The sequence below is a fragment of the Papio anubis genome, chromosome 16 (assembly GCF_008728515.1).
Source record: "Papio anubis isolate 15944 chromosome 16, Panubis1.0, whole genome shotgun sequence".
In the NCBI taxonomy this organism is placed as follows: domain Eukaryota; kingdom Metazoa; phylum Chordata; class Mammalia; order Primates; family Cercopithecidae; genus Papio; species Papio anubis.
In genome coordinates, this window is record NC_044991.1 from 3621431 (window position 1) to 3647920 (window position 26490).

The 26490-nt window shown below is 55.5% G+C and overlaps 1 protein-coding gene across 1 annotated transcript in view; it reads right to left on the reverse strand.

The window, feature by feature from the left end:
• The window catches only part of TBC1D22A (TBC1 domain family member 22A), a 414384-nt gene that overhangs the window by 110858 nt on the left and 277036 nt on the right, over positions 1 to 26490 (reverse strand). The window contains 1 exon segment of the mRNA XM_031656180.1: positions 23882 to 24009. Coding sequence (XP_031512040.1) covers positions 23882 to 24009 — 128 coding nt within the window.

Genomic DNA, 26490 nt, shown 5'->3' on the forward strand with positions numbered 1-26490 from the left:
TATGCCACCCTATTCAGCCAGCAGTCACAGAGCAACACGGCTGTGTCAGATGCTGTCCTGAGCACTGAGACCAATGAACCAACCCCACCAAGGCCTGGGCCTCAGCGAGCCTGGTGGGGCAGAGCCACTGTGGCTCTCCAGGGACCCGGCCTGTCCACTCGGACATCTCTCTGAGCCCTGCCTCCTTGCTAAAACAGGGAATCACAGGTACATGATAATGTGTAACTCGGAACCAGGGGACAGTGGCCTGGAGCAGGCAGAAGAGGGCAGAGAGATCAGGGAAGAGTAGACAAGGGAGGGGAGGCAAGAGCTAAGGGGAAGGGGGGCTCTCAGGCTGGACTGGACTGGGTGGTCACACCACCAAAAGGAGCCGGGAAGAGGAAGGACAGTGGGGCTGAAGGTTGAACTGATTCTTGCAGGGCTGGCCTGGCTGCCAAGCACTGGCCCTGTGGCGGCTTTTGTCAGGTGGGTGGATTTATAAGCTGGGGGCCAGGGAGAGGGACAGGATCGTAGGAGTCTGAGAAGAAAGTCAAGTCAGTAACAAGTAGCTCCAGGCCTGCAGGGCATGGGGAGGAGGCCGGCCCCTCAGAGTCACCTTTGAGACGCAAAGACCCGCTAAGGGCAGGGAGCTCCAGGTGGCTGGGCCAGACAGAGTCCACACGCACGGTGCGGCGTGAAGCTAACCAGCTGCTTGCTGAGACGACAGTGGCCACCGGAGCTCAGATCTGTTGGGCAGTCCTTGCCGTGCCAGCCCCTTGGCCTACAATCCTTGCCGCACCCAGGGCAGCCCAAGGGGGGTTGAGGCACTGCCCGGTGCCACACAGTAGCAATGACGCAGCCTGACCACAAACCCAGGATCTTCACCTGTCAACTGCCCAGCGGGGCGGTCCCTTTACAAGTGCAGTTGCATTTCACCTTGTAAACCTCCACAGGGCCGGGGTAACCATTTTTATATGGTTTGGCCGCGTCCCCACCCAAATTTCATCTTGAATTGCAGCTCCCATAATCCCCACGTGTCATGGGAGGGACCTGGTGGGAGGTAATCCAATCACAGGAACGGTTTTCCTGGGCTATTCTCGTGATAGTGAGGAAGTCTCATGATCTGATAGTTTTATAAAGGGCAGCTCCCTGCACACACTCCTCTCTTGCCTGCCGCTATGTAAGATGCACTTTTGCTCCTCCTCTGCCTTCCGCCATGATTGTGAGGCCTTCCTAGCCATGTAGAGCTGTGACTTCATTAAACCTCTTTTTCTGTATAAATGACCCAGTCTCAGGTACGTCTTTATTAGCAGTGTGAGAACAAACTAATACACATTCCCACGTGGCTTAGTGGAGTGAAGGGATGTGCCCATGTCTCCTAGAAAGAAAGTGTAGCACTTTCCATCTGGGTTCGAGCCACCCTGGTCCCCTGCACCTGGAAGGAAACTTTTGTAAAAGTCCTGCTGCAAAGTGCAGGGGAAGCCGGGACGGTGGCCTAAGCAGCCATGGGGTGGGAGGCAAGAACCTCTGCTCCTGCGGTTGGAGGAGTCGGGGACTGCCCGGGAGGGGAACAGGGAGGGAACCCTAGCCAGGTGCCCAGCACTCATTCATGGCAGCCTCGACCTGACTGAGGAAGGGGCAATTCCGGCTGAAACCCACCTACAGACTTCTGAAAATGACCAAACTTGACATCGAAACAGCCTCAGAATCCAACAACACTGCATTCAGCCTGATTCCCAGGCCCGAGTGCCACAGACCCAGGGCTAAGGCAGGGTCAGGCACCTGCCAGGTGGGCTGGCCTCACGGGTTCTCTCCTGAGTGGCTGGGCCTAGGCAGCAAGGCAGGGAAAGGCAGTGTAGGAGGCGGCTGCTGGACCCCTCCCTGTGACTGCAGCCCGCCAGCACCCCCCATGAAGGACACCCCTGCATCTCCTCTGCTCCACACCCCTTCCACTCCGTGTCTGTCCCTGCAGCTTCCCCGGCTAAAATGCTGTGACCCCACTCTGAGGACCACCACCCCAGGAAACCTGAGGTGGAGTGAGCCGTATCCACTCCAGATGCTGCTCAGACAGCTCCCGCTGGTCTGGTAAGAAGGTCACCTGCCATAGGACCGTGTCTGGGACAGAAGGTCTGGGTCCTCTGAATCCTTGGGGTTGACATGAGTGTGGCCACATCTGTGTCCTTAAGACCCAGCTAGCTGCACGGCTCGAGGCCTTGTAGCGAGGAAGGCCAACAAGGAGGATGGTGGCTGTGCACAGGAAAACTGTGATGGGGAGAGGGATCTGAGACAGGGATCTGAGGCAGGAGGAGAGAGGATGGTGGCTGTGCACAGACGCGGTGGAGAGGGATCTGAGACAGGATCTGAGGCAGGAGGAGAGAGGATGCTGGCTGTGCACAGACACGGTGGAGAGGGATCTGAGGGAGGAGGAGAGAGGATGGTGGCTCAATGCCTGAACCAGTGAAGAGATCGAGACTCGAGATCAAGAAAGGGAGGAAGAGAGGATGGTGCTTCATGCAGACAGTGAGAGATCAAGGGGAGAAGGAGAAAGGGTCGTGAAAGCAAGTGAAAGGGTCAGAACAAGGATCAAGGGGAGGAGGAGAAGGATCGTGGCAAGCCACTGAAGTGAAGAGATCAGAATAAAGGATCGAGAGCAGGAAGGATGCAGTGAAGATCGGGTGCAGGCAGGAAGGGTCTGCTGCTCTGGGCTCACAGTGAAGATCAAAGGATCAAATTAGAAAATAATGATGGAAAGGATCAGAACAATCAAAGGAAGAAGAAAGAATCTAGCTAATACTGAACTCCTGATGAAAAGATCAAAGAAAGGAAAAGAAAGGAATAAGTAAAAATACACACAAACAGTGAAAGAGATCTAGAGACAAAGAGATCAAAAGAGGAAGAAGAAAGATAAATGGCTAATACTAAACAAGGTAAAAGATCTAAGGAACAAAAGGAGATCAAAACAGAAGAAGAGAGATAAATGCTTTAATACTAAACCGCAGTAGAAGATCCTAAGACAATCGAAACAGGAAGAAGAAGATCTGCTTAGGCTCAATGAAAGGATCAAAGGGAGGAAGGATGGTGCTATGCACACAAACCTTGAGTGAGAAGAAGAAGGATCTGAGAGACAAGGGATCTAAAGGCAGGAAGGAGAGAAGGATGCACTGGCTATGCTGAACACAGTGAGAAGGATCAGAGACAAGAGGATCTGAAGGGGAGGAGGAGAGAGGATGGTGGCTGTGCAGGCAGTGCAGAGGAACAGGGCAGAAAGGGATCTAGAGGTAGAGGAGAGGGATGCAGCTGGTGGCGGTGGAGAGGGATCTGAGACAGCGATCTGGGCAGGAGGAGAGAGGATGGTGGCTGTGGAGGCCAGGGTGGGATCTGAGACAGCGATCTGAGGGAGGAGTTGGTGACGGATGGCACAGGGCACAGGACGAATGGCCACTTCTCTCTGGCTTCTGCCTTGGGAACGGGGGTGGCCTCATCTGCTGAAAATGCACAGGCTTATTCTGAAGGATCGCTCAAGGCTCCACGGTGAAGTCAAATCAGCTCACAGGCATGCTTGTGCCTTCAAAACCAACTCAAACTCAAACATGCTGTCAATCACCGACCAGCACCCAGCCGGAGGAGATTTCCTTGAAAGAGCAAGCAGGGCTTTACATACAGGAGCCCCAAGGGCACCCAGGTCACATGGAGGAAGGCGAAGCAGTCTACACCACAGCTGGGGGGCAGCAGTGCGGAGCATCACCCTGTCCAGCCCACCACCCACACACGCTCTCCCTGAAAGACTTCTTTGGGCCGCTGTTACCCGACCCAGACCGCTCAAACAGACCCAAGACAACGGCAGTCGCTGCTGTGTGCACGGGACCCCTAACTCAGGCAAGTAATGAAGCCTGAAGATGGGGGTCTGCCCAGCCCAACAGTCCCAACGATGGGGAGTCCTGCTCCCTGGACAGCACCTTCCTTCCCACGGAGCCAAACGACAAGGACCCTCAGTGCCGTATCTCACTGCCCAAGAGCTCAGACCCAATTATGGCCGAATGTGGGCGGGGGTCACATCTATGCTCTACTCATCCCAGCTCCCAGCAGCAGCCAGGTAAATGGCCTTTTCCCCCTGGCCACAAGTGGCCAGAACAGCTCTTCCCCAGCCTCCTAGGTGTGCCTGCCCACTCCCTCCCTCCCCATGGTGGCTCCTTTGCCTGGCTGCATCTCTCTGCCTCCCCATACCCACCCAGTGCTGAGATTCCCTGAGGGCAGGGGCTGCACCTCACCCCTCCATGACCCCAGCTAATAGCATAGGGTCAGGCTCCAAGTTCTTACCTTACAGATCTTTGCTGAATATCACAAATGTACATACCCCTGATAAGGGCCTAATCAAGATTCTCATTACGATCTCTGATTTGGGTGTGTACTGACACAGTCACTACTGGGGCTAGTTTTCTTCCAGCCATCCACCCATCCATCCACCTCTCCCGCCGTCCAACTGACCACTCCGGCATCAGTTTGCCAGAGACGTGCTGGAGCAATTAACCACCCACCCGCTCCGACCCTGAGCATCAGCTCTGGGCTTAGCAGCAAAACACTCACATGACTCCATCGTTCTCCTCCCATGTCTCACACAGGGATAGAGAAAACGGCAACAGGAAGAGAAAGACTTGTGGGGGCGGAGCCCCAAGCAGGGCACAAGGGCCAGTCCAGCAGGTGTGGGCTTTGGGGCAGACCCCAACACCCCAGGAGGGAGCGAGCACCCACGTAGTGTCATACCCAGCTCCTGCCAGTGCCCTCGAGACCCCCTCACCTCCTCCACCTCCGAGGTGAGAACGAGGAGGCTCAGAGGCCAGGTCCCCTGCCCACGGCCACCCACCTGCTCAGGGGTGGTCAGGACTCTGACCCACGGCCATGCTGGAGCTGGGCTGTGAGCCCCAGCCCGTGCTTTAAGGGTGAGAGTACCAGACCTGCACCCACACCCCACGGCGTGTGCCCTACACACCACGACGTTTCTGCTGTTTACAAGCTAACGATGGGAAGGAGGGGGACTTGAGGGAACTGGATGAGTCCCCCGCCCTTGCCCCACAACTTCTGCGTGTGCACGATCATCATCCCGACCTGCCCAGGGACAGCCCTCCCTGGCCACCTCCCAGGCACCCGCCACCAGCCCTGCTACTTGACTTCAATCAGCAACAAAGCGCCTTTCTTCTCTTATCGCATCAGCAAGGGGGAAATGAGTGCCCAGGATTCGACGGGCCTGAGAAGGAAGTGGAGCCGCGCGGCCGGAATAGCAATGAGCTGCAGCTGGGAAGGCTCTCGGCCGCACCAGCAGATGGACACGGTGAAGCCACAGGAAGGCGGCCCAAGCAGATGCTGGAGCCAGCTCTGTGGAGCGTAAGTCACGCAGGCAGGAAGCAGGGCAGAGTGGGAAGTGGGCCAGGAGTGGACATAGACGATGGGGAGGAATGGCCAGGCGAAACCAGCACCCCTCAACTCAAGTGGTGCCACGAGGAAGAAGAAAATGAAGCCCAAAGGTGGCTGCTCATCGTCTCCACCAGCTTTTCCAACACAAGCAGTGGCAAGTCCACTCGTTTCTAACTTGGCCAAGAGAGACTTCGGGATCTGCCACGTGCTCTCACCAATATCTTGCTTTTTTCCTGAAACAGCATCCCTCTTTTTCTGCACTGTGGGTCCCTGCGCGTCCTTCCTCCTCTCCCAGCAGCCACGGGTGCTGGGGGCTCTTGAGTCAGGGATCCGTGCCCAGAGCCCGGGTACTGGCTGCTACCCAGAGGCTCTGAGCAGCACTGGCCATTGCTCAGGGAGGGAACTGCAGCTCTCTGGACAGACTGAGTCTGTCCCTTCGAAGCCGGATGACCAATGAGTCAGGGCCTCTCTCAGTCTGCTTCCTCTTCCGTACAACGGAGAAGTGACAGCCCCACGGTAACAGCTGCCACTTTGGGAGCATTCCCATGTCCTTGGTTCAACTCCATTTCTTACTGGGGTTGAGGCTGGGGTTGCGGCTCCCAGAACCTCCTCTTATTGTTCCTGGAAGATTAAATGCACTGGTAGACATGTGAGTCCACAAGGCAGCACGCAGGAATCCAGACCAGCGCCTGGAGTGCAGAAGGGCTCAGCCAGCCTCAGCGAGAGGCCTCCCTTGTCGCTGGCGGCGTGTCTGGCGGCGTGTCTGGCTGCTTTGGCCTTTCTGCTCTCCTGATCCTCACCGGCCTGGCGAACTCCTGCCCCGACTGGGAGAGAAGCGCCTTCCCCTCCTTCGAAGGCGCTAGGGAGCAGCACTCCTGAGGCCTCTGAGTGCGCCTGACGAGGCGGCCCTGGGACAGGCCACCCTGCTTGCTGGTCCTGCAGGTAACTGTGGCCTCCAGAGGAGGGGATGCCCTACCAAGGGGGATTGGGACAGCAAAGCCCTTAGGCTCTGCCTCTCAGGAGGGGCCCTGGCGACCCCTCACCTTCTCCACTGCGGAGGTGAGAAACAAAGACACGTGCACCCCATCCACAGGCAGGCAAGGAAGAGAGCGGAACAGGAGGAGGCAGACAGTGGCAGAGGAGTCCCCCAGGCCAGAGGGGACACACAGGAAGCAGTGAGGCCCTGGGCTGGTGGTGGGCATGAGGCAGTGAGGCCCTGGGCTGGGGTGGTGGGCACAAGGCAGTGAGGCCCTGGGCTGGTGGTGGGCACGAGGCAGTGAGGCCCTGGGCTGGTGGTGGGCATGATGCCTGGGGCAGTATTCGGACACAGTGAAGGTGCCCAAGTCAAATGACAGAGACGTGACAGTGACCACACAGGCAAAGAAGAGGGAGGCCAGTGTGCAGGTGTGAGGAGGCCCACCTAGCAGCCCAGAATGTCACAGCTGCATGGCATCCAGGGTTTAGACCAAGACCCCAAGATCATCAACAGGGGGACACTGGGTCCCGCAGAGGGCCAGCCATGTGGCAGCGATGTGCCGACACAGATGGGCACCATCACGTGGTGGGCTTGGTGTCACTGATTGGGGAGCAGTGGCCTGGAGGGACAGGAAGACGCCCAGGGGGACTGTGGGAGGCTGTCCTCCTGCAGTCCCGGCTGCCCCAGCAGAGCCTGCACAGCGCTGTGTGAGGCCAACAGGAGTCCTGCTCAGGACAGGCAGAGCCTCCGGCCACTGCCCCTCCGAGCAGGAGGGCCGTGATGTGGCCACCACAAGCACAGGGCCGTCCCCACAGAGAAGCTTGGTGCAACACTGGCAGGCAATGGCCTGGGCACACCGTGCTGCGTGGCCCCAGGCGAGTCCCCTGCCCACTGTGGGAGGGTCTCAGGGTCCTCTCTCTGTACACAATGCACCCCAGGGGTTCCATCCATCAGGCCGTCTCCTTCTAAACGGATCAAGTCCATCTTCCTTCTCAGCCTCCCCGCTCCTCACCTTGAGGGTCCCTCCCAGGCATCCCCGGGCTTGTCCGCTGTTCCTGTCCCTCCCAGGACCCTCCCTGGCTGCTACCGGGAGCCCACACAGGCCGCATGGCCGACGGGCACCCTCATCAGGAGGGCGCTGGCCCGGCCTCTGGACCACGGAATTATTCAGTATTTCCTGATGGACTCAAGTATTCAAAATGAATGCAAACTGTTCTAAATACGTGCTCATAAAAACATCCCACTGTAACTCCACAACTGGCTTCCCTGCACCGTCTGCTGCTCTCCAAATGAGCCCACGTTCAGAGTGATGGGGGGACCTGTGGACACCTTGCTGGGGGCAGGAGGCCCAGTGACAGCCTGCCCCACCCTGCCTTCCCACCGAGGAGGAGGCATCCCGCCCGCTCTGTGCTTTCTGTCCACACTCGCAGGCTCCCCGGAGGCTGAGAACGCAAGCACCGTGAGCTGCGCTGGTGGCAATGCACCCTGCTTCTGTTCACCTCCGCACAGCCACTGCCTTTCAGGGCAAGATTCCGGAACAGCAGGGAGCCGGGAGAGCACTGCTGAAACAAACTTACTCCCAGAATACAAAGCAAAGGACTCTTCTCCACTCACGACAGAACACAGCGGAAGCAGAGGAGCGCGAGGAAGGAAAGGAGGAGGGAGAGGAGCAGGAGAGGAGCAGTCCCGGGGCTGTCGGGAGGTACCAGCTGCCCCCACCCTAGGCATGCGGCCAGGGTTCACTGCCCAGGTTGGCCCACCTGCTCCTACCACAGAGGGTCTCCTCCAACAGAGCTCCACAGCCTGGCATGGGCCCGGCCCCTTGAGGGGACCTGAAAAGCACGGCTGGCCCAGCCCTGCAGGAGAATCACCAGGGCCTCCATGGGAAGAGCGTTTTGAGATGAAAGGATGTATTAGCTCCCAGCTCCCTAAGCCACCCCTGCAGCACCCAGGGTCGGCATCGAGGCAAGTCCAGGAGGAGCCACAGCGCACAGCTGAAGACCATAAATCTGGAACTAGACTGTTCTTTAAGGTTGGAAAGACAGTATTTTCCAAATGTGTGCATTCAGGACTATAAAAAAAAAAATCTTACAAAGATTTTAAGGTTAAATTGTAGTTAATTATCTATAACCAGGTACCTTCTCTGATAAATAGAATTATAGGGAAACTTGCTCCAGTCTGGAAACTGGAGGGTTTATGTATTTAGAGACAAGATCACTGGAATGTTCTGCTGAAGCTGAGGTGGGAACTCCTCCCTGCTCCCCCTCCCTCAGCTCCTTTGCTACAATCTCCAGCCCTGAGGGAGGAGAGGTCCCTGCACTGACCCAGCCTCCCACATGACCTGCCAGGCCACAGGGCAGAACCCACAGAACCCCCTGGGGAAGCCCCAGAGCCCCCGCCCCAGGCAGGGTCTCCTTAGGAAAGAGAGCGCTGCTATCCCCAGGCGACTGCAAAGGTCCCCGCGGCTGCCCCGTCGCCCCCTGCTCCCTCCACTGCATTGGTGCGTCCATCCTCCTCATCCAGCGACATTGGGACCAGCAGCTGCCACCCAGGGTCAGAGTGGAACCCAGTCCACCTGCCCACGGCACGGCAGAAAGACCACAGGCTCCTCCCAGGCTGTCCTCACCACCCCCCACCTCCACTGCTGCACACTTCACCCTCATCCCACCCACCCCAAGGTTCTGCCCTCACGAGGCCCTTCCTGAGTCCCCCACATGGCCTGCAATCTGACTGCAGGCCCCACCCATCTCTGGCTACTCTTCGAAGCTGTCTCCTGTGGCCACCCTGTATTTTGTGCAGAAGGCAAACTCCTAGAGTCAGGCCCGAGAGGCGCCTGGAAATGCCTCACGCGCGGTCCCAAGCGAATGCTGGCCGCAGCGAACACACTGAATGGAATCTCTCAAGCTTAAAATGTCCCACCAAGACACCACAGATGAAATAAAAGGTTACCTAAAACACAGAGCACAGCCAGCTGCTAAAAACATGGGAAACTTTTGAAATTAAATAGCAGCCATGGAAATAAAAATAGAATCAGGGTGTTTCTGTCTACTGCTTAACCAAATGAGGAAGAACAAGGAAATGCCCAGTGATCGTGAGGGTAAAGAAATGCCCCCTCTCGGCCGGGCGTGGTGGCTCACACCTGTAATCCCAGCACTTTGGGAGGCCGAGGCAGGCGGATAACCTGAGGTCAGGAGTTCGAGACCAGCCTGGCCAACATGGTGAAACCCTGTCTCTACTAAAAAATAGAAAAATTAGCTGGGCGTGGTGGCAAGAGCCTTAATTCCAGCTACTTGGGAGGCGGAGGCAGAGGTTGCAGTGAGCCAAGATCGAGCCATTGCACTCAAGCCTGGGAGACAAGGGTGAGACTTCTCTCAAAAAAGAAATGCCCCCTCTCACAAAATTGCTGGCTGCTGGGCAAACCAACTCAGTGGGCCCCAGGGTCACTTGGCCGTGTGCACCAAGTTCCTCAAACATGGGGGGACCCGTTCACCCTGCAGCCCCTCTCCTGAACATCTCTCTTATGGGATGATTTCTAAATACAGGAAAAGCTTTAAGCACAAACATATCATCTCTCAGTCATAATTACACTGAAAAATCACCCACCACATTTAAGTAGACTATAATCTATCCACAGGCCAGAACATTATGCAAACATTAGCTATAAAAACTCCAAACACACACAGAAAGCGTTCTGACCAGACAGTGTGACAGACGCAGAGAGAAATTTACGTACTATTTGATTTGTGTTATGTTTTACAAAACACTCGTAGAAAAGGATGGAAAAGGGACACTGACACCTGCTCCACTGGGGGCCATTTAAGTTGGGTTGGGTATATTCAAAGTTTCAGCAATATACATGTACTCTCATGATGAAACCTTAAAAATTAACACTTTGGAAAACAGACAGTGAAGGAGGCCAGCTAAGAAGTGCATCGCTTCTGCAGGTTTACGCCGAGCAGCGCCATCTGCGCAAGGTCCCGCTGCCCGGGGGATCTTGATGTGGACGTGAACCCAGACCCCGTGCCTGTTCTTCTTTCCCACACTTCTGCGTGCTCGACAATTAAGTACCAAGAGGTTCGCCCAGGAGCTGGGAGGTTAATATTGGGAAATGTCAATACCAGAACAGTGGCGCAAAGCTGAAGGTTGGCCCCAGACACCGTCCTAATGTCACAAGCCTGGTCATGTAGGGCCTGGAAAGGAAGAGCACAACGTGTGCCCGGCAGAGCTGTGAGTGCCACACTGGGGACCCAGGCGGAGCGCCGGCCTCCTCTTCCCGGCCATTAACGAAAGGTCACAGAAAATTGGACTGGAAACCTGGAGAATACTCTCCATGCTGGGGACACACAAGGCCAAGCTCCTGAAAGCGATTCTTAGGTTAACGTTTCCTTTTTGGATTTCTTCCAGAACACATAAAAATGAAGGTAATTACCAGGCTACACCAGACCTTAAAAGAAGAACCTATAAATCCAGGGTGCATGCGGGCAGTCAGGGGTGCCCTTGCATGGGGGCCGCGATGTCCAAAGGGCCCCTCACCCCCACACTGCCCCTGATTATGTCACGGCAGGTGCCCCACCTCCCCCCAGAGCTGGGCAACAGTAAGTCAGCCCTTCCCCGTCCCACCCTGCACAGGAACACAGCAAGCTCCGTTCACCAGGAGAAGCACTGGAGGAGGGGCCTGTGCAGGGGACTGCAGAGGGAGGGAGAGAGGGACAGGAGCTGGTGGGGGAGGCCCGGCCTCAGGGAGCTGTAAGTGCTTCCCATGGCTCTGTCTGCCCCATGCTCCTCAGGCCCAGTGGCAGCCACTATGAACATCTGGAAGGCAAGGCTCCTGTGCCCTTCATCCTTTACTCCTTGTCCTCTGCCTGCCAAGGAGACCTCTGTAACCAGGAACCCAGGCCAGAGACTCCTGAGCACCGTCTCGGCAAGTGACATAGGAACTGGATGTGCTGGGGCCTGACCACCCTGTCCTGGAAGGTGACGCATCCTCCACTTCCCGACCTCAGGCTGGATGCCACCCTTTCCCTACCTGACAGCAACCGTGCGTGACCCTGGGCTTGGGCTGACCCAGTAAGTGCTAAGGGGGTGCTCTGAGGGGAGCCTTTCCACACTGTGAAACCCTGAAACCACACCTCACAAAGAAGACGGGTCCACACACACCTCTCAGCAGCAGGGCCCAGGCTTGGGCTCCCCTCTCAACTGCACCCAGCGAGCTGAGGCCCAGGAGCCGCAAATGCAGTAACAGCAGCAGAGCCGGGGCAGCCCGGGGAGGATCGGAAGGCACCTCGGCCTCCACTGGGACCCTGTTCTGGCTTTTTTCTTATTCCTTTCATTTAAGGAACACCAACTTGCAAAGAGGACACCCAGCCACACGGTCTGGGGAGGGGGCTGTGTGGAAAGACTGAGGGGCTGCCCTTAGCTTCCGGGCTGGGGTCAACTCTGCGCTTTGCAGAGGTCCTGTGAGCAACCCAACAACGAGATGGGAGCAGAGTCTGCAGCAGAAAACAGGGCACAGCTGGAGCAAAGGCAAGCAGTGGGGGCAGATGGCAGGAGCCTGGAGAACGCACAGCCTCCAGGGCACCCGACAGGCTCTGAAGACCCCAGCTCTGAATCCTGCACACAGGAGAGGACAAGCTTCTTCCATCATCAAGGATGAGGTCCACTGAGTGTTCATTCTCAAAGTCCCGTCAAACTGCAGGCCTGACCTCTTGGTCACCATCACTGGTGGCTCCAACCTGGGGCCATAGGCCCCGGCCACTTGCCCGGGGTTGGGACAGCTGGTGCTTCCCGACAGCCCCAGGACTACTCCTCTCTGGGTCCTCTCCTTCGCCACCCCACCCCGGGCTGTCTCCACCCATTCCCAGCAACTAGCTGTGCTGAGGGTTTGGCTCCTTGAAGGCAAGAACTTCTCCTCTGTACCCCTCTCCTTCAGCGCCCAGCACGCTGCCCTGCGCAGGTGATCTTCTCAACTCTTTAGGACTATGATTTCAATCACCGGCCACGAAGATACAATTCAATAATTTTCCTAAAAATGTATGATTCGTATTTAATATGCAGCCTTCGGCTGGGCGCAGTGGCTCACGCCTGTAACCCCAGCACTTTGGGAGGCCGAGGCAGGTGGATCACAAGGTCAGGAGATCGAGACCATCCTGGCTAACTCGGTGAAACCCCGTCTCTACTAAAAATAAAAAAAATTAGCCGAGTATAGTGGCGGGCGCCTGTAGACCTAGCTACTCGGGAGGCTGAGGCAGGAGAATGGCGTGAACCCGGGAGGCGGAGCTTGCAGTGAGCCGAGATCGCGCCACTGCACTCCAGCCTGGGCGACAGAGCGAGACTCCGTCTCAAAAAAAAAAAAAAATATGCAGCCTTCATTAATAGGCTTTGTGTATTCCTTTCTTTCTAATCTTGTCAAAAATCTTCCCAGGCTATGCATTTCTAGCGAGAGGGTAGGGCTGGCCTTGGTATATCACAGAATTGCTCCAAGCAGGGAGGGAAGGTCCCCGAGCCCTCCTCCACCACACCCTCACACTAAGAACAGGCTAAGATCAGGAGAAACACAAATCCTCACAGCAAGCGAAGTCAAGCCCTCCTCTAGGGCTTCGTCCCACAAGGGGCCTAAAGCAGTTAGACAAGATGCTTAAGGTCACACTGTAGATAAAATATCAATGAATACATCATCTCAAAGCTTAGCAAATTGCCCCCTAGAAAGTAAACTCTTCGTGGCCTGGAGTGCGGCAGCCCCGCCAGCCTTTCTTACACTCCTGGGGAACAAGCCCCCAGGCTCCCTGCACGGGCCCTGCACCTGGCACATGGCTCTTCGCGCAGCCTTGGTCTGGGACCTGAGGGGATCCAGGGCTCTGAGACAGAGGGGCCCCTGGAGATGATCAACTGAGACATCAACGGTTCTCTGACTCCTCTTCAGTTAAAATCTGGAGAAGTGCGGGGAGCAGGCACTGCTTCGGGGGCCCACGCGCCATCACTGCAGCAGCTCTGACAGAAAGGTACGCTTCACGTTCAGCCCTGTTCTTTCTACCCACAGATCCCAGTCCCACCAAGACCAAGTCCAATGCCCATGCCAGGACCCAGCTCTCAAACGTGAGTGGAACTGTGTCCCTGGCTTCCCTCCCGTGGCCACACCGTCACAGGGCCAGGTGCGACAACCGTCCCCAGCTGGCCTCTACCACACCCTCACTCAACGGGTGTCCCCCTGGGCGCTCCCCCAGCACAAATCCTGACCAGTCGCTAAGGGAGGTACAGGGACTTGGGGGCCCAAAGTGTTCCTAGACTGCCAGGGACCCCACAGGCCCGTGACCTATAGATGCCCCAATGAGGGCAAAGCAGCACATCTCAGAGGGAAGCCTGCACAGTGGGGTACAGGGACTGTCCAATCTGTCCCCTGAGCCGTGACCTGTCAGAAACAGTCTGCAGTCCCACTTGGGGGCTCTCCCAGCAACCTGTAAGCTACTTAGACTTGGACACCCTCCTTGGGGGGCAAGGCCTTGTGTACCCACACACACAGACACCCAAAGGTGGACCACACCTCACGTCCTCCCAAGGCCCAGGGAGTGTCAGCTAGTCCATCTGAGGGACCCTGGCCCTGTCTCCCCATCACCAGGGCCCATGCTGGGAACCTCCTTGGCCCAGGTCTTCTCACCTCCACCTCCGCCCAGGGCTGTCCCCACTAAGACCTGCTGCTTTCTTTACTCACCTCCGAAAATCAGAGGCTGGGGGTGCTGTGGGGGTGCAGTGCTGAGTGTGGGGAGGACGTGGAGACAAGGACGTGCAGCCACCAGGAGGAGCATGGACTCTGGGACCAAAACCAAGTCCCGCTCCAATCCGCAGAGCAGCAGCTTCCTGCGGGAACAGCAGTAACTGGCCCGCTCACAGGCTGCTGTGGTTGGAGATCACAGCACGTCCCCCACATGGTGGGCAGTTTCTTTTTTATTTAACATTCCGGTTCAAAGCCTAGCACACAGTGGGGCCTCAGTAAGGGACTGGCGAGCAAGAAATGAACACGATGGGAGAAAAGAGTCATCAAAACGTTAACCTGCTAACAACAGAGCCCGTTTTGCTGCATGTTTTTACTATTAAAAAAGAAGTCTTTAATGTCTCCCTAAGATATGTCATTACCATTCCATTCAAACTCTGGAGCTGGCTAAGGACTCTTGTCTACTTTGGAGCAAGTACAAGGACATTTATTCAGACCGGTCACCCACTATCGATTACCACAGTGCGGTCTGACACCTCTGCACGACCGCTTCCGGGAGGGAGCTGGACGTCCGCGGCGTGGGGAGGCCCAGATTGACTTCTCAGAGAGAAGTCGCATTAATGGGATTTCCAAACCACGGAGGAGCGCAGCCGGGACTGTGGCTCTGCGTCACCCTTTCCCGCAGAGTCCGAGGGAGGTGACCACGGAGCCGCACCTGCAGCCGGGTGCCATGCAGCCGCAGTTCACAATCCTCATCACGTAACTTTTCAGAAAGAACAAAGATCTTACGTATTATAAATGTACAGGTCAGGGCTGAAAACGTTATACAAACCACTTTTCTTGCTCCAAGCACAGCTCTGTATTTTGTCCACAAAGAGAGGAGAGACCGCCCCATGCGAAGGGCCGTGGAGGTTGACAGGGGTCCCGAGTGCCCACCTGGAGACTCCGTCTTTCCTGGAGGCGCCCAGACCAGACCTCAGGGCCTTCACACGCCTATCCAAAGGTGCTGGAGCACGCCAGGCCTGCAGGGGGAAGAAACCATCTCCTGCACAGCCCTCGAGCCCCAAATATGCTCTGATAAAACACAACGTGGTTGATACATGGAGAAAGCAAGCTTAAAGTCGCTAAGGACTCTCCAGACATGTCTTTAAATACAGCTCTAAATCCCCAGGACACCAACTTTACTGCCACTCTGAAGGAGTAGATACACTCCTCTTCCAGCTCCTCCCTGCAAACATAGCAGCAGCGAGCCGTATCCTGCTGAATATTCTCATTTCGAAATCCCTCCCCAGCTGACAGTGATCTATGCCTACTTCCTGTGGGCGGGCAGGCATGGAAAGCTTAGGACCTCAAATCTTAATGGGCTCATGAGAAAGTACGACGTACGGAGACCAGCTCCTCCTGCTTCAACAGGTTAACCCGATCACCAGTTTCATTGCCACCTGATCCACAGAATCCATGCTGTGGCACCTGGGACACTCAGAGAGCCCCAAAGGCTGTTGCCTGGCACATGGGGCAGAGGACCCAGCAGGTGCGGTACTTGGAGCACGCTGTCCACCCTCACCCAGGCTTGGCAAGGGCAAGTGGAGACCCGAGGCAGCCTTTCAAAGGAGCCAGGACAGCAGGTCCAAAGGACTCCTGGGGAAACGCAGGGCTGAGGACACCCAGATGGTGGAGGAAGTGAGTGACCAACCAGTAAATCGTTTACATCCAGCAAAAATCCCTAACAGGGACCAGAGGGAGGCTCTCAGGAAAGCACAGCACCGGACAGAGGCACAGAGCAGAAGGGTGCAGGAAAGGGCAGGGCCTGAGACAGACACAGCAACTGGCCCCTACTCTGCCCTGATGGAATGTGGGTGAGCTGAATGCCAGGCAGCACAGCCTCAGAGATGCCCTTCCAACCCCAGTGCCCAGCTGCCTGGGCTGTTATGAGGACCGACGGTGAAAGGCGGAGCCGTACCCTGCTCAGACAGGCTCCTCCCCAGCACCTGCCCCAGAAAAAATGCAACGTCTGAGCAAGGCACGCCGAGCCTCCCACGTGGCCCCACCTGAGTCTGGCAGCCTTGAACCTGCCCTGGCATCCAAATACTCGGGTGCAGCCACACCCAACTGTACCTCACATAGAGCACGCTGTGCCCACCTGACCTTCAGAGCCTTGGAATGCTCTTCCTCCGTGCAACCCACCTCTCACTCATTTCCTGGACACCCGCTCTGTGCCCTGTGGAGGGACCTTCTTTGCACCCTTCCACCCTCCTTCTGTTCAGCTGCAACTCAGTCCCCAGACCCTGCTCACATGTCTCCCCAGGAAGCCTCCTCCAGCCCCGGGAAGATGAACACACCTCATCTGCCCCACGTCCTCAGCACACCCGGGCACCTGTATGGCATTCTTCCTGACTGCTGGCCACCGGTTGGGCTGCGAAACTGCAGGTGGCAGGGGCTGCTGCCTTAGATAGGGCCCCCACTCGCTCAGTCCCCACAACGGCTTTTCCTGACCTCACTTTGTCTCTCACCTGGAGCACTGCAGGTGTGCTGCACCTCTCCAGCAAGCCCGGGGGCGGCCGCATCCTGGCGCTGACCTCGGGCCCTTCGCCCCAGCCTGCCTGCTGCTCCCCACACCCTTTGCCTGCTCTGTCCTGGCCCAGGCACTCGAGGCAAGAAACATCCTCCTACTAGAACCCATCATGCAGCACAGATCTCAATTCAGGACCCCCTGCCATGGCCGCCCTGCCTGGGGGCCGGCTCTCGTGGCCTCCCACCATGTGGCCTCATCACCTGAAAGGTGCCTGAGAGATGCTGCTGGTTTGCTGTCAGGATCCCTCTCTGGGAAAAGGGCCCTCAACAGCAGGCCCAGCTTTCCCGTTGCTGTGCCTGAGTGATAAGAACAGGGCCCTACCTGGAGGAGATACTGATAACTACACGTGGGCTGAGTGATTCGGGGCCCAAGGTGGCCAGGATCAAGCTCTCTCCTGAGAGATATCAGGGACATCTGCAAAGTGCAGGCCCCACCTCCAGCTACCTTCTGACGCACCCTCCCCAGGGATGGCAAGGCTTGCACTGGCCATGCTGAAGAAAATAAAATGAAGACATTTCACCTAAGATACTGAACGAGGATCAGGTGCCATGACAATGCACCAGCTGCAGCAAAACAGGCTGCTTCTGGATCAAAGCTCCCTCTAGGAGACGTGCCTCAAGGCCTGCAGGGATCTGTGTGGCCCCTCTCAGCAGTGGACAGATGGGGGTCCCATCAGGCAGTCGGCATTTAACACGCTTGGAGGCTCTGGCCCTGACTTCTGCCCCATGCCCCTGGCTGCCACAACTGGTGTCCTGGAATGTGGGGCTGTATCTCAGAAATGGCACGGCCAGACCCACAGGGCACAGGAGGAACACAATCAGATAGCTCCTCCTGCATGGAAATCAGAAGGCTGCGACACTGAGTGCCAATGTCCCCGCATCATTTGCATTCTCATTCATTCATATTCTCTCTCCCTCTCTGGTACAGGCTGGCAAGGTACCAGTTCCACAGGCCAGGAGCCATGGCACGCCCCCACTGACATAGTGCGCTGATGGGGGCTCTGGCCAGGACAGAGATGTGGACTGGCAGTGGCAGCCCTGGCCCCTGGCCTCTGCTCCAGCCATGCATGGCCTGGTAACCGACAGACCAGAACCCTATTCGCATGGTGCCTCAGCAGGGCCCTGGAGCCCAAAGTACCTCACGCGGGGCAGAATATAAGCCACTGTGACACAGGATGAAAGGGAGGGACCCTGGGCAAGGTGCTCACGCTCCTAGACTCCCAGTTCCATCTTCTATAAAAACTGGAGAACAATGATAGACTGGTAATAAAGCCCAGAATGTGTACAGCACCACAGCTGACAAAACACCAGTGATAAGGGCTGTGGGGAGACAATCTTGCCTGACGCCTACTCTGTGCTTGGTGCAGGGCCAGGCACTTGCTATAGGTTAGGGCGGGCGAGGAAACCACGGCTCGCTGGTGCCTCGGTAGGCAAGTCTCACGGAGACACGGCCACGCTCGCTGTCCACGTCTGTGGCTGCTTCTGTGCTACAACAGCAGAGAAGTTGTGAAAAAGTCCATATGGCCCGCAAGCCTGAAAATATTTACTATCTAGCCCTTTACAGGAAACGTCTGCCAAGCCTCACTGGAAAAACCGTCCTCAGTCCTAGCAGCAGCCCCTCGAGGCGAGGATCGGGAACTCAGCTTGCCCAAGGATGCACAGGTAAGCACTGAACTAGGACAGAAACGCCCTCGGTCCGAGCCCAGGACGCCGCACAGAACATGGACCCACCAGGGCTTCATGAAAGACTCAAATAAACCTTCTCCTGAATGGACCCAGATCTGTTTGGTGAACAGTAGGCAATTTTGAGCCTCCATGTATAGAAGTGTCCTGGCCACAGATTCTCACACTCCAGTCCCTCCGCAGCACCTGCCCTTGGGCGTGAAGTGGGAGGACGTGCCCTCAGCAGGAGTCCACCGAGTGCGGTGTGAGGCGGCTCTGACCCTCAGGAAAGGAGGCAAATGGTAGAGGAATGACCAGATCTAAAGCTCAGGGAGACAAGCACCATCTTTCATCCCCTGCAATTTACAGCCAGCCCTGTGTGAGGAGCGCGGGCACTGATGATTAAAGATACACTTTGGGATATGGGTGGTGGAAGTGCAATGATTAAAATTCAAGTGGCCTTTTGGATGTCACTAGAAAGGAATTTAATAAATGCCTTAAGCCAAATGAAGTCATCTTGCAATACTTACCTGGCAAAAACAAATGTTCCCTTTTCTTAGGGGGAAAAAAGCATCAAATCACTAGGGGATAGGAAATGTAAAGTGTGGGGATGTTCGCCCGTTTACCAGGGAGTTCCCTCCCCACCTGCACAAGGTGTGTGTGAGGAGCTATTCTAAAGCAGCATAAGTACCTGCTTCAGGTGTACACAGGGCCCTGAAGGCAAACAGGATCTCAAACGAGAGGGGGCCTTCACCAAACTGGAAACAAAAATTCCCAGGCCCAGGAGGCCGGCTTCGCTGCTGCTCACTCACCGATCCACAGAGGCCAGGGAGCCTGTACTCAGAGCCCTGAATGTTCCCCAAGAGGAAGAAGTCACTGGAATTTAGAGTAGAGAACCTGGCTTTGCATGTCCTGTCAGAACCTGTTGTTCTTTTTCATTCCACGGCCTACCCCAGCTGCTCCTCTGCTGCTGAGTCACATCGCGCACGGGGTAACCTCGCACAGGGCCCCCCATCAAGTCAGCCGCCGCCCTGCATCCTCCCCTCCCCAGCAGCCTCACACACCCAGGTAAAGGAGGAGACCACCTCTCATATGGTCTTATGCCCAATTTCTGCCTCCAAAGAAAGAAGAAGTAAAAACTAAAAGGCAGAAACGAAATCCACAGGCAGACAGCCCAGCGCCACACCCTGGGCCTGGTAGTTAAAGATCGACCCCTGACCTAACTGGTTCTGTTATCTATAGATTACAGACATTGTATAGAAATGCACTGTGAAAATCCCTATCCTGTTTTGTTCCGATCTAATTACCGGTGCATGCAGCCCCCAGTCACATACCCCCCTCTTTCTCCAATCAACCCGGCCCCCCTCACACGCACCCCCTTCGAGTTGTGAGCCCTTAAAAGGGACAGGAATTGCTCACTCGGGGAGCTCGGCTCTTGAGACAGGAGTCTTGCCGATGCCCCCGGCCGAATAAACCCCTTCCTTCTGTAACTCGGTGTCTGAGGAGTTTTGTCTGCGGCTCGTCCTGCTACACAGGGATCGCCCACTGTGGGATCGCCCTCCCCAGGTTCCACCCACCCCCCATCTGAGCTTCCCTCTCCCCATTAGAGCCATACTTCTCAGACTTACTGATGCCCCCGTCATCCTGGCTGAATTCAGCTCCACGCACCCCCACGCACCTGCTCTCAGCCATCGATGACCACTGCTGACACAGCGTTTGGATCTGCGTCCCCAGCAAATCTCATGTTGAATTGTAATCCCCAATGCTGGAGGTGGTGATGAGGCGGTCAGACTCTCCTGAGTGGTTTAACACCACCCTCCCTCAGCGCCGTTCCCATGCTAGTGAGTGAGCTCTCCTGAGATCGGGCTGTTTAAAAGTCCGTGGCACCTCCCTCACGCCTTGCTCCTGCTCCAGCCACGGAAGACACACCTGCTTCCTCTCCACCTTCTGCCATGATCGCAAGTTTCCTGAGGCCTCCTCAGAAGCTGGGCCGATGCCAGCACCATGCCTCCTCCACAGCCTCTTTGGAACCATGTGCCAGTTTAACCTCTTCTTTACAAATGACCCAGCCTCAAGTGGGTTTTTTTGTTTGTTTTTTTGTGGTTTTTTTTGAGACGGAGTCTCGCTCTGTCGCCCAGGGTAGAGTGCAGTGGTGCCATCTTGGCTCACTGCAAGCTCCGCCTCCCGGGTTCACGCTGTTCTCCTGCCTCAGCCTCCCGAGTAGTTGGGACTACAGGCGCCTGCCACCTCGCCCGGCTAGTTTTTTTTTCTATTTTTTTTAGTAGAGACGGGGTTTCACCGTGTTAGCCAGGATGGTCTTGATCTCCTGACCTCATACCCCTCGGCCTCCCAAAGCGCTAGGATTACGGCGTGAGCCGCCGGGCCCGGCCAGGTGTTTCTTTACAGCAGTGCAAGAGCGGACTAATACAACCACACGCCGAGGCCCTGCAACTCTCCTCGCTGATGGGAGGTGGGAGCTGCCGTCTCTGCACAAATGACTCACGGCTCCACCAGAACCACATTCCCCGGTAGGGCCACGGCTGCCTGGGGAGCCTACTCAGCTGAGTTGCTGAAGGCAACAGAGATCCAGAGATCTGCTGAGTGGGGTCTGGTTCTAGAGGGTGGGGTGTGTCTTTTCTACTGTCCAAAAATGGGGGCAAAAGGGAAAGTGGCATCCGTGTTTTACAGAGGACCCCAAAACTGGCTCTCACGGGCTAGGGTTCTTCCAGGAGCTGGGACTGCCTCGCCCACCCGTGGCTTCCCCACGGCCACTGCATGCATCCATGAGGGAGCACGCGACCCCTGGGGGAGCAGGGCCATTCTCTTCCATCTGGGCTCTCTCTGCATCATCGGCTTTTCTTCCATGCCTTTTGTCACCTTCATGACAACGCCCCTCATTCGTTTTTTTGTTTGTTTGTTTGTTTTGTTTTGTTTTTTGAGACGGAGTCTCGCTCTGTCGCCCAGGCTGGAGTGCAGTGGCGTGCCTCGGCTCACCGCAAGCTCCGCCTCCTGGGTTCATGCCATTCTCCTGCCTCAGCCTCCCGAGTAGCTGGGACTACAGGCGCCCGCCACCACACCTGGCTCATTTTTTTGTATTTTTAGTAGAGACGGGGTTTCACCATGTTAGCCACGATCTCCTGACCTCGTGATCCGCCCGCCTCGGCCTCCCAAAGTGCTGGGATTACAGGCTTGAGCCACCGCGCCCGGCCCATTCGTTTTTATGAACTATCTATTTCAGGGCCTGGGACAGTATAGGTGCTTATAAACAACCTTTTATTGACACATGTCCCAAGAGGATTTTAAGCTACCTTGTAAGGGGTTAAAGAGTAACTGAAACCTGTAATGGCTCAGCTAATAAACACCCCAGTTTAGGGGAGAGTAATCACCCGATTGCTTTCCTATGATTACTATGTATTTTCATTGCCAAAAGATGCAATACAATTTCATGGTTACTTGGCCCTGTAAAATAGAAATACCCCCAATTTTTAAGATATGAAGAGGTTTATAACCAGGGTACTGTCAGTTCAAGAATGAGTCCCTGGTACAAATGAGTCAATTCATGACAAAATTTAATTTCAAGAAAATTAACTCAATAAAGATGCCACAATTGTGCTTAAAGTTTTAATACCTATTAGGAGTTTTAGGGAGGTGGTGCAGAACCGTGGGCAAGCCGATCCATTTTCTGGCTCCTCAAAAATGCGACTGACTTAATAACTAATTTATTCATAATGGGGACAGTATTACAAGGAGCTCTGTGTTTAATGAGGGAGGTCTGGGTCTCAAACAACCTAACCAATCACAAAAATGGAGAGCATTTGCAATTTACAGGATATTAAGTTTTGTTTCCTGTAATATTACAGAGAGCTGATCAATAGCACTAGACTGACAGCTACTTTAACCAAACAGCCCAAGGTAAGGCTTTATGTCCCAGCAAATGCTGCTGGCCAGAAATTCTGTAGCTGCCAAACACTTCGAAGAGCAAAACCCAAGTCGCAGACACGAATGACAGGCTGCTGACTGGTGATAATTTCCGTAGTGAGATCATTAGACCAGACAAGCGGCATGAAGGAAAAGCAAAGTCAAAATACAGGCCTTCAGAGTCACGAAACACTCACACCCACCAAGGGGCACACTGACCAGCAACCGGTGTCAGGAACAAAGCTTTGGGGCATCGTTCTAGAGGACTCAGACGAAAACAGGCTCAGAATAAGAGACTGGACAGCACGGAGGCCCAGCAGGCACCCCGTTCTGTGGGAAGAATGCATCTAGCCTGAGGCCCTGTGGGGAGCAGCTGGTCAGAAAGACCCCCCAGGCCCTTCCTAGCAGCTCTGGGACCCCCAGCCCTCCCCACCTCCACGGGCAAGGCACCAAAGTTGGGACCCGAAGCAGTGCCTGGGACCGAAGCAGCCTCAGAAAAAGCCTCCCGCCTAGAGCTCTCCTTTCCAGAAACGCCCAGCATCAACCTCCAAGGGCGGCTGCCCCCCTGCAAAGCCCGAACACACAGCCCATGAAGGGCTGTGCTCACTGCAGTAGAAAGCCTAGCTCTTGAGGTGCCGGGATGGAAACCAGCCATACGCGTCTTTCTTTCGCACTCTGTAGAGATTTGATTCCCGATCCCACATAATGGTGCCTGCTATTTGTAACCGATGATGAAAGGCTGGCGCAGAAACCCCCCACAGCACCGCCTCTGCTTCAGCAAACATCTCAAACAAAATGAAAAGGTGCTAGAATAAGTGATGGGACACTCAAGGGAACAGAAGTGGCTTGTTCCAGAAAACTCAATCTCCTGAAGAACTGAATTTCATCAGAACTGGTGAAGAGTAGAAAATTTCATAGCACACTGAATCTGTGATTTTTTAAAAATCTTTATTATATGTAACTCAAAATATAGACAAGGTGTGAGTCCCGAGCGTGAGTTTTTTGGCAGATGCGGCTCAAACTCACAGCAGAGTCACCGGCATCCCTGGCATCCTCCTAGCACACTGCTCAGAATGTAACTTCCCAGCGCGTTCAAGGCTGCTGTCACCGTGCAGGCAGAATGAAACTCAGCCACAAAGAGAACGGCCCGAAGTTCTTTTCCCTGTTTTACATCTCCTCAGATAAAAAACATGCCAGGAATACACTTTTTATTCTTATTTATTTATTTTTTCAGATGGAGTCTCACTCTGCCACCCAGGCTGGAGTGCAGTGGTGCAATCTCGGCTCCCTGCAACCTCCGCCTCCCAGGTTCAAGCAATTCTCATGCCTCAGCCTCTGAGTAACTAAGAATACAGGCGTGTGCCACCACGCCCAGCTAATTTTTTGTGTTTTTAGTAGAGACGGGGTTTCGCCATGCTGCCCATGATTGGTCTTGAACTCCTGAGCTCAGGCAATCCACCCACCTCGGCCTCCCAAAGTGCTAAGATTACAGGCGTGAGCCACCGTGCCCGGCCAGGAGTATACTTTTTAAAGACCACATTGCAATGGAGAGAGCGTTTTGAGGGCACAATCGAACGCAGCACACAGGCCCAGGGCAGAAGGCGACAGGAAGCGGCCCGGCTCCTGGCACCCCCGTGGCGGAGGGCGGAAGGAGAGCTCACCTGGTAGGTGTCCCACAGGCGGATGGTGCAACGCAGGGGCACCTCCCTCATCAGCAGGTTGTTCATCCAGCGGAAGGCAAACTGCAGGTATCTCACCTCGTGCTGGTCCAGGTGCCGGTGCACTTGCTCTGCACAAAACAAACACAGGCCCCAAGGCTGTCAGGGGTGCCCTCTGGAGGCACTGGCAGCCAGGTCACTGGTGCCCCCAAGGCCCTGTGCCCGCCCCAGAACCCCACTCCAACAGGGAATCCCAAGCAACAACCCCTAAGGAGCAAAGAACTAATTCTATTAACGGGAGACTACGGGTCTCTCTTCCTACAGGAAAACGAAAGCTGATGGTGCTGCTGATGTGATGATTATAATCATGGCCACGTCCGGGCGCGTCATGCCCTAACACCCGGGAAGATGGGGGGAGAGGGCTTGGGTCGACACCCACACCGTGGGGCTCCACAGATAGACACTCTTTCCCCGCCCCACACAAGCTCCACAGACCCAGGCTGGTGTCCGGGGGGGCTTAAAGAGAGAGAGGAGATGAGCTTGCCAGCTCCTCAAGAGGGGCCCAATCTTGTCCAGGGAAATGCTCCACCTATGCCTGGACCCAACTGTTGAGTGAGCAAGTGGGACATGAGGCCTGCAGGCCAGGTGGAGGGCACCCCTCGATTCCAGGATGGGGACACCCCTGAAGACAGCTGGGCCTCTGGAAAGAGGCAGGCTTTACCAAGCATCGCTCCCAGAAGCACATGCCCGCACCAGCCCCAGGAGCTCCCCTCTCATCAAGCTGCAGTGGGCGGCAGATTTGCAGCCTGAGCTCAGACCCTGTGCTCCCTGCCTCATCCCCTGCAGAGTCCTGGAGGTGTCACTCCTGGAGGCAAAATCCCAGCAATCATGGTGCCTATGCTCCTCTTTCCAATGTTCTGTCCATGAAGTCCTACTCTAAAGGGCCTAGAAGAACGGTTACTGCTTTATAAAAACAAACAATCATTACTAATTATTGCCCAAGTGAGCCGGACAGTGGATCCTTGGTTTTTAAAATGTGGGTGCACCCGAGGGCAGCTGAGAGCCTTCTTTCTGCAGCTCAATTCCTTACCCTACTTCCAAGTTACACCTTCCTTCTCACCACGCTTACCTGACCCTGGCTTGTCCTGAGAAGTGACCCGGAAACACTTCACAGGGATCGCCATTCCCTCAAAGAAAGTTCTAGAAACGGCATATAAACAAATGCCAGAGAAAAGCTACTGTTCTGTTTACTGGTTTGTTTTACTCAAGTCCCTGGTAACTTGCAATATTTCAGCAACAAGCGAGAAGCAGGGGGAAGAGGAACAGGAGGGTCCATCCTGCAATGCCCTCCACCTGACGGACCAGGAGCTCTGCCAGGACATGCGAGTGCCGGCCTGGACTTCAGGGCTGCCCTCACCTAAGGACGGGGTCTGGTTTCCAAGCAGGCGCCACTAGGCTGGCCCTGGAAAAGCATGGGCAGCTCTGGTCCCATGATGGGACCCTGCTGTGATGGGAGCTGGTCCCTTCGCTGTCTCTGTCCTCACTGTCGCCCTCCTCCCCTAAACCACTGCTGTCCTCAGCTGACCACAGCAAACGTGCTGGGGCAGGGCTCCTGTAGGGCCGGATGTCGGGGATGCCTGCAGGACGAGGCTTTGGTTCACACTGTGGGGTAGACACAGCAACACACGCTCCATTCCAACACGACAGTGAATAATTAATTATTGTGCTTCGTTAAAAGAGACCTGCGATTATAGTTATTTTCAGATAGCTAAAGAATGTTTTTTGGAAGTAGGATTTGATTTATTTTATATAGGCCTAGAATCTGGGGGATGAGGAGGATATAGGACATCATATTTGGATTTCATTATGGAAATTATTTTCCTGTGGAAAGATAAGAGAATGTGGCCAGGCACAATAGCTGTAATCCCAGCTCTTTGGGAGGCTGAAGTGGGAAGGTTGCTTGAAGCCAGGAGTTTGAGATCCACCTGGGCAACAAAGTGAGACCCTGTTTCTACAAAAACATGAGAAACGTGGTGGCGTGCATGTGTAGTCCCAGCTACTCAGAAGGCTGAGGCAGGAGGATTGCTCGAGTCTAGGAGTTCGAGGCTGCAGTGAGCCGAGATTACGCCACTGCACTCCATCCTAGACGAGAGAGGGAGACCCTGTGTTTTTCCCCCATAAAAGAAAGGAAAAGAGAACAGACTGTTGTGTGAGCTTTGGGGCTTCCCTTTCATTCCAACAGGACGTGAATAATTAACTGTGGAAACTGCACGACTTGGCGGAGCAGAACAGCAAAGGCTCCCCTCTGAGCCCCAGGGACCAGCCCGGGCGGAAGTCACCAGGGAGACTGGACTGCCTTGCCCACGGCCCAAGGGAATGCCCTCCAGGAGGCTGCCCGGACCCAGAGGCACCCACACACACACCCACCACTGCGCGCTGCCTCTGCAGTAACAAACGTGAGCACCAAGAGCTCCAGGCCTGCAGAGAGCAGGTACAAGCAGGCCAGGCAGGACCAGGAGGCAGGCGGGGGTGGGGGTCCCTGGCAGCAGAGCAGCCTGCAGGGCGGCTCCTCCAGATGGCATCTGCTCAGACACGCAGTTGCTACAGCAGGG